The sequence below is a fragment of the Neodiprion pinetum genome, chromosome 3 (genome assembly GCF_021155775.2).
Source record: "Neodiprion pinetum isolate iyNeoPine1 chromosome 3, iyNeoPine1.2, whole genome shotgun sequence".
Taxonomy (NCBI): Eukaryota; Metazoa; Arthropoda; class Insecta; order Hymenoptera; family Diprionidae; genus Neodiprion; species Neodiprion pinetum.
In genome coordinates, this window is record NC_060234.1 from 994,261 (window position 1) to 1,001,831 (window position 7,571).

The window sequence follows — 7,571 nt, forward strand, 5'->3', positions numbered from 1 at the left end:
GCCTCTGGCTCTACATTCGTGACTTCGGCATATTATGTACCTATAATAAGATTTATGGCGCCCGAGGGACGCGGGACTCCGAGTAATGGACCCCGGCGGGCTGCAGGGCGGACGTTAGGTTTGAGAATCGAAAGGCCTGTCCGATCCGACATCCATGCCCAATAACGACACTCAAACAACTTTTGAACCGCGTGTATCAACTCACCGGAAGAAGGCCTGTCCGAGTATCTCGTGCAGTAGACCCAGGCCGGCCAGAGAATCTGCTTTCCGGGATCGTTGCTCCCCGTGGTGGCGCCGGGGCTGGGAGGCACTCCGGATGACTTGGTGGTAGCGCCGGGAGAAGCGCCGGTGGTCGAGGGCTCGCTCCTCTCCGATGACTCGGACGAGGACTCGAGGAAGTCTTTGGTGAGGTCGATGGGTCGTTGGAGGGTTTTCTTGGGCCTGGACTTCTTCAGGGAAATGGGGTCGGTGATCCTGCGGCCAAAATCGGCCTTGAGGATATTGTCTATGCTGAACTTTAGGCTGCCCTGATGCTGCAGGTTATTGTTGTTGTTGTTGTTATTGTTGTTGTTATTGTTGTTGTTGTTCCCCGAAGGCGCGGTCCGCGCCATTTCCTCTCGGGGCGAAAGGGGGCTGACTTCTCTGGGGGGTGGCGAGGCCTGAAGAAGCTTGCTGACCGGGAGCCGATGGGGACCGAGGTGGTGGTGGGCCGCGGCAACGCCGACGTGCTGGAGGCCCTGGGGGTGAGGAGGCTGGAGGATACCGGGGGGCCCGTGAAGCGCGGGGACCGGGGACTGCAACCCGCCGACAGAAAGCGGCCGGCCAACCGTCGGCGGCGAGAGGGAGAGCCGGGTTACGAGGGGCATGGTGATCGGGGCCCGGTGGTAACCGACGACGTGCTCGTGGCACCCCGGCATCCTCGAGCCCGCGTAATCCTGGATGCCGATTTGGTGGCCCGTCTGCGTCAGCGCCGAGAGCGACGGACCGAACCGCGGGTGCTGCGTCGACGGATCCTGGGCCTCTCCACGACCCGGCGACGATGCCGCTACGCTCGAAGACGCCGGAGACCGCGCTGACGCCCCCGGGGATGGTGGACCCTGGCCATAGCCGGGACTCGGGGCCCGGCTGCAGCGAAGCTGCGGGTGCACGTTGTAGTAGAGACTCGTTGAGGAGGCTGGCGAACCCGGGGGCGAGGACGTCATCGAGGTCCTCGTGTTGCTCGTGTCCTCGCGAAGCTCGTCGTCCGCTCCCTGCAGACTGGACGACACCGCTGCCGCCGTCGCCGGCGTCGACTCGCTGCCGACGCTCAGCACCTCGCTCGTGTCACTCTCGCAGTCGCTGACAACGTCTCCGTCCCGCAGATGGCGAAGCCGCCGGTCCGGCGACCCTGAATCGGCCACGCCGGACATCGTCTTCGGGGTCGGAAACTCGTTGCTTACCACCTCAGGGGTGAGGTCAGACCGTCGACAACCGTGTTTTCATCCTCGCGAAGACCGTTCGACTTCTCTTGGACGTGCAGTCGCAGCGCAGCACTTGTACTCTGAATCGAATTTGGTCGACCTGACCATCGGTTACATTATGAGGCCCCTTTTCCCGAGCAGGCCTTATTTTTTCACCCGTTGTCGCACGGCGACACCCTCAGTCCTCGAGGTGGGACCGCTTCACCGGTTCCATCGCGGAACCCCGTTTCATCAAGTCTTGGTATAATCGTCGCAAGTTCATGAACCGACACTTCACTTAACACTTGAGGAACATTGTTTCGAATATGATTTAGGTATATTACACACCGCACTCGGTGCCGCGATTCAATTAGTCAAAGACCTCGCGGTGCGGTCGAGAGTCTCTTTTTCATGGTTTATTAGGATGTCTCACTGAACGGCGGATAGGGTCTTCAGGATCACTGACGGGGAGCACGCGCGATATTCTACGGAACGTCGGTCAACGTCGTTTTCAGCACAGCATCGGTGTCGTGCCGAACCGGAGGGTACCTAGTTGATCTCTTGGTTGCCGAGGCGCGTCTGCTGCCGGACGGTTGACGAGGGCCGTCGGGGGGCGTTTCAGGGCGGCTTCAACACCGTCGACACCCACCGTCACCTTGCCACGCCTCGCCATCTGCCGAGTTAACCGAGAGCCCGTGTCAGACGTCGAAACAGCCACCAAGGACCGCCTCTTTCGCTCCCTCCGCTACTCAAATTTCCATCTCTACGCCACCTCAACTCTCCCACTTATTGGCTGCTCGACGGTTCCACACATCCAAATCCACATCCACGTCCTCGTTCGAATCAACGGCAGGCTTCTATACGGAGTGCGCGACTCTACCGAGATCCGAAAACCTAGGTGGAATGAGATTTGAGCTTGGACCATTCAATTTTGGCTCCAAGTTTTCTTTTTCTTAAGGATGCGTTTCTCAGGGTGCGTTTGGATTACGGACAAAATTCAGTCACAGGGTCGCTATGCGGTTACATTATAAAAATACGTCATTTTTCAGAGCAGAAATCCGTGAATTTTGGTGGTACCAATGCTGCAGAATTACTTATCCCATGTGTTAATCATTATTGGTCTTTTGGCCACTGGCGATTGATCAATCGCAGATGATAATGTGGTCTTATGGACGGACCACAACAGCCGTCACTCAACAGAATTAAGTAGCTGTCGTGTGGTTTCAATGTTGAGAAGATGGTCTAACAATTTCTGTGAAGTTCGGAATAGTACATTATTCTTCAGAAATTGTGCCGTCGTGATTCGATTGGAGAACATCTGGATCAAAGAAATTTTTTGAAACCAGATCACTCAAAGTCCGCTTGAAACCATACGTGACCACCGAGTCACGTACACTTTTAGAAACTCATCGTTTGTTAACTTTTCTAGTCTCATTGTCAGTTAATTAGCTTATCAGTTACTTTCTCGATGAGATCAGAGGTCGTTGCTAAAGTGTGGAATCAATTCACGTCTCCGAGTCTGCAGAAGCCCCTGATGAGAAATCAATGCTCCTCTCATTAGTATCTTGACGATGCTGATCCGACGGTAACGCGGGACGGAATTGAAGCCGATAAGTGTTTGGTCTTGAACATAAGAACGTGGAATATCGGAGCCTGACGAGTGCAGCGGAAGCTTATCATGTGATGGAACAGATTGATGGTTTCGAGATCGAAATAGTGTAGGATGGGAGATGAGAGGTTATGCATGCAAGAAATCGTAGATGGAGGCATATTCAACATCCGCAGTTATTTATTAACGAGGTTACGAATCTCTGTATAATTATACAATTATCGCATAACGCACCGATTCGAGATGCGCTTGTGTGCCCACCGATGGACCCGTTAACCTGGTCGAGGCCGAGGACTGACAAGTGGGAATTGCATATCTCGGGACGGTGTGCGAGGGTATGGCTGCCCTTAGGAGGTGCAGCGCAGAGTATCACCGACGCCGCATAACGGCGATAGAGAAAATTGCGAGTCATTAAATGAGGCTTATCTGGAAATATGTGCTTCACGCCCCGAGCCGCAAGGAGTTTGGATCGCTAGTCGAGTTGCCGCCGCTAGCCAACCGCCATCAAGGAACTCTCGCACCCCTGCTGTTACCAAATTGACCCCTTCTTTGCCATGCTAATGCGAGTGGATACAATAACTCACCGCAAAACGAAGAGAGGCAGACTACGGCGTTTATTGCTCGTCTCGCACTTCCACGGTACATCGAATTCGACGTGCTTCATGCTTTACGTACTCTGTTGAAAATAGCTCTGCGGTCCAGACGCTCGGCTTGGCATTGATCGGTCTCGGCTGATGGACGATAATGCGGAAATGATTTTGAGAAAAAGTACTGTGGTAACTCTTCGTCCTTAACATCGGATATTCGTTACAAAATCAGTTGCTGAACAGTGCGAAAAACCATCTGAAATGAGGTCTCGTCTCGTCTCTTGTATAACAGATTGCGCAAAGGAATTGCGAGGACACCGAGTTTCCACCCTCTTACCGAGGGTGTTCGAAAGTGCCAGACACACCTATCCGCTGCCCCGAACCGTCGCTGCGGTTCAATTGAGAGAGTATCGATCCTCCTGACGAGGAGAGCCTGAGGTCTGCGGGCGTCGCAGAAAACTCGGAGCACTTCGTTCCGACGCTGAAACCGCGGTTCGTACCCTCTCCTCTTTGTCTTCTGGCCACTTGTCCGACTTGAAAATCGGCGCACAAGGTCGTTACGAGTTTTTCGATTCCGTCTCATCCTACATGAGTCAAAGTACGCAGACTTGATACCGAACGAGGTATTGGTGCTATTTTCAACCACAAATCCAAGAGCGTTACGGTGGACGGGTTCTAACCGCCGCCTAATGCGTCGGAGGGCCAGAAATGCGAGAATCTCTCGACTCCTCACGTCTGTAAGGTGGTTCGGCTTACTTGGGCATATCGATGGTGTAAGTGTAGGTACCAACGTGTACTTTATGCGGTTGGATAGCTGTAGGTGTGGTGTTGTGTAGACGCGAGTGCTACTTATGCGGCGCGGTACCGCCCACCGCTATCTCCCGCGATAAACCCCGATTACTTACGATAACTGGCGATATTTATTAGCCCAAAGATTTCATTCGGATATAATACAGGTGCTCCGCGTGTCTCGGAGCCAGAATTATCCAGTACAGTTCATGGTCCGGGTACCGAATGGTTGCTTTCCTCAGGCAGGAAACGGAAGTCGAAGTAACACCCGTCACGTCACGATCGTGTTGAATTGGGAGCTGACACGACGCGGGATTGATCAACGAATGGTTGAGAGCAACCGTGGGTTACTTGAGGGCCGTTCGAGTATCAGCTAACGCATTTTTCCTAATCTTTGCATCCTGCCCCTAGTACCGACGATTTAGTATTCACGTTTACTTGTTTTGCCCACTACCATTCTTTAACGTTAGCTGAGGATTTTTCTAAAGTCTATTGGAAGATAAATTTATTACTTGGGAATAGCAGAAACGCCATTTATAGTCAGATCCTGATCAATTTATTCATACTTTATTGAATATTAATTATTATTAATTATTAATACACATTACAAACGTGAATTCAATGTTCATTGAGTATTAAATACATTATACGTGGTTTTTCTTCTTAAAGGCATGCAATAAACATTATATTTGCCGAGATATTATTACCGCGTAATTCATGCATTATTAACACATCTTTTTAAAAGAAATTTTTTATTATTCTCAAGCAGGTGGCGCGTTGACTTCGAGCACGCACTTTGAATTTTCTATGTCAGCTAACGCTTGCCTGGAATGCCTAATATTATAGGGTGGCGCTTGATAACGTTTCTCCGAATGGCCTGCCCCTGTTTTAGCGTTAGCTAATACTTGAATGGCACCTTGATACCAGACGAAAGAATCCCGGCAGTCCGGCGACCATCTTGAACGTACTCGAGGACGCGGATAAAAGGGACGTACAGCTACGGTTTAATTGCGCGTGTATTCCAGCGTGTATAATGTCTGTTGTAAATCAGGCATCTCGGGGCAGGCCGGAAATTAAGGGACAAGACTCGGTGCCTCGCACACGTCTTAGTTAATTACCGGAGACGTAATTAACCTTCGGCTCCGGGCCCCGAGTCATTTTCGAGAGCATCGCGACTTATATTATATCTCGGGCACCAAATTACGCGAATTCCAATCATGATTTACGGAGGACGGGGAGGGGATCTCGTCTCCGACACAAAGAACTCGTTCCTTCGAGCAAAACCGCGGGCTGGACGTCAACCATGGTTCATAGGCCATCCTCCCGTCCTCCGGGCAGCCGCTAATTACGCCTCGTATCCCTGCTTCGCAGTGCTTGCAGTATATACGCTGCACGCGTTTTTTTGACCAACGATCGATCGTGTCATCGACGTATATTTTAATCCACTGTTCGACGAGTCCCGAGAAAATACCGACTCTTAGTTAAGGGGAGTGTAGAGGTTCGAGATTTTGAAACTTTGCGTGACTTTGATTGTTTATAAAAATCGTACGAATGAACATGACCGACTCATACTTTCAGGGGTGTTTATTGACGTATTTATGAATAATTATGCTGTATGGCATGATTGTCAAGTCAATAATATGGATGGTCCAACGCAATTAATCCAACGGGGTAAAATTGGGTTTTACCACGATTCCAACCGAACGAGTAATCCAATCCGGAGTCTCTTTGTCTGAATCTCTTTATTGGACCTCTATCTATCGATACTTCCTAAAAAAATTAAAAATCAGATGAAAATTGCGAAAATGGTGGCCAAAAAACGCAAAGATTGAAAGAAATTGGAACATTTCATTTCATAAAATCGTGACAACATTTTCTAGGAATTACATTTCAGGGGGGATCTATCGAGAGGGGTTCAACAAAGACATTCAGACGTAGATACTCTGGATTGGATTACGCGTTCGGTTGGAATCGTGGTGAAACCCAATTTTACCTCGTTGAACTAACTACGTCGGACCGTCCGTATCATTGACCTGGAAATTGTCTGCTCTTCACTCTCTACCTCTTTTTCGTTTTCATTCTCTTTATCCTTTTACCGAAGACAAGTATTCGCCTCGCTCACCTGTCCCCAGCGTCTTTGTGATGGACTGAATTTTCACTTTTAGTCGGTACAAGGGGCGGCGTGACGAAATCGGGGTACGTTTTCATGCCTATAGACTGAAAATTTTCACCTCTGTCCCGAAAATATTTGAGAAACCACATAGTGCAGGTGTTTCGAGAGAATTCAAATGGAACGAATCGTGTTTTCCAAACAGAATATTATCCACGCTAAATTTTGGTCCCTCGTACATGGTGTAATGAATGTGTCGGTGCCTCGTGTCTCGGATGGTTTACACTTATACCTGGAAATCGTTAATGTAAAGGCCTATTCTATACTTACTAGCCGGGAAGCCTTAAAAATTATCGAAGGCCGGTGAAAACTAGTACGACTTCTCTTGCTAGATGCAGAAATAATTTATATGCATTGTTGGAAAGTCAAATAATAAACGTAAGTTCGGTTAAACCTGAGATAACAGAACGCAAATTTTGCCAATTGTCATCTCTATTTTTAATCAATTCCAATTTCTTAAAATTCTCCGTTTTCTGTGACTATTCTGAAATTTAGATCGCACATGAAGAAAATTCTTGCACTTTGATTTTTTTTCCTGCGATACGGTAACCGGGAAGTTTTTCTCGAATCCTTGAATTTTTGCAGTTCTACCTTTGCGAACACCATATCGCGGAGGGGTTTTCCAATTGCTGGAACATTTACCGATGCTGAATAAGTGTATTTGTTGAAAAATTTTCCTAGCTCAGTCAGTATTGCAGCCTAACTGAAAAATTAGTTTGCATGTTTGTAAATGATGTTTTTGCTTCTACTTACAGTGAAAAGTGCAGACAGGCCTTGGCAACTTGCCAGCATTCGGTAGAAATCGCCTAACTGCCTGTCGATAAGCTTACCGGCCGCGCTGACGATCCAGCGATCCAGCAGACGGATACGCAACTCGTACCACTTGCAGGTAAGAATTTCTTACTGAATAACGGTGTAAACGAGTATTACAAGTTTATTAAAAATCTAAAAACATTTAGAAATGTCGGACATGCGTG

The 7,571-nt window shown here is 49.1% G+C and overlaps 1 protein-coding gene and 1 long non-coding RNA gene across 2 annotated transcripts in view; one reads left to right on the forward strand and one right to left on the reverse strand.

The window, feature by feature from the left end:
- The window catches only part of LOC124214559 (segmentation polarity homeobox protein engrailed), a 39,652-nt gene extending 37,649 nt beyond the window's left edge, over nucleotides 1-2,003 (reverse strand). Inside the window, exon 1 of the mRNA XM_046616951.2 lies at nucleotides 206-2,003. Within this exon, the coding sequence (XP_046472907.1) occupies nucleotides 206-1,409 (1,204 nt within the window). The 5' untranslated portion in view covers nucleotides 1,410-2,003. The remainder of the gene's footprint in view (nucleotides 1-205) is intronic.
- The window catches only part of LOC138190641 (uncharacterized), an 83,056-nt gene that overhangs the window by 40,401 nt on the left and 35,084 nt on the right, over nucleotides 1-7,571 (forward strand). Inside the window, exon 3 of the long non-coding RNA XR_011176640.1 lies at nucleotides 7,350-7,483. This is a non-coding gene — a long non-coding RNA (uncharacterized lncRNA). The remainder of the gene's footprint in view (nucleotides 1-7,349; nucleotides 7,484-7,571) is intronic.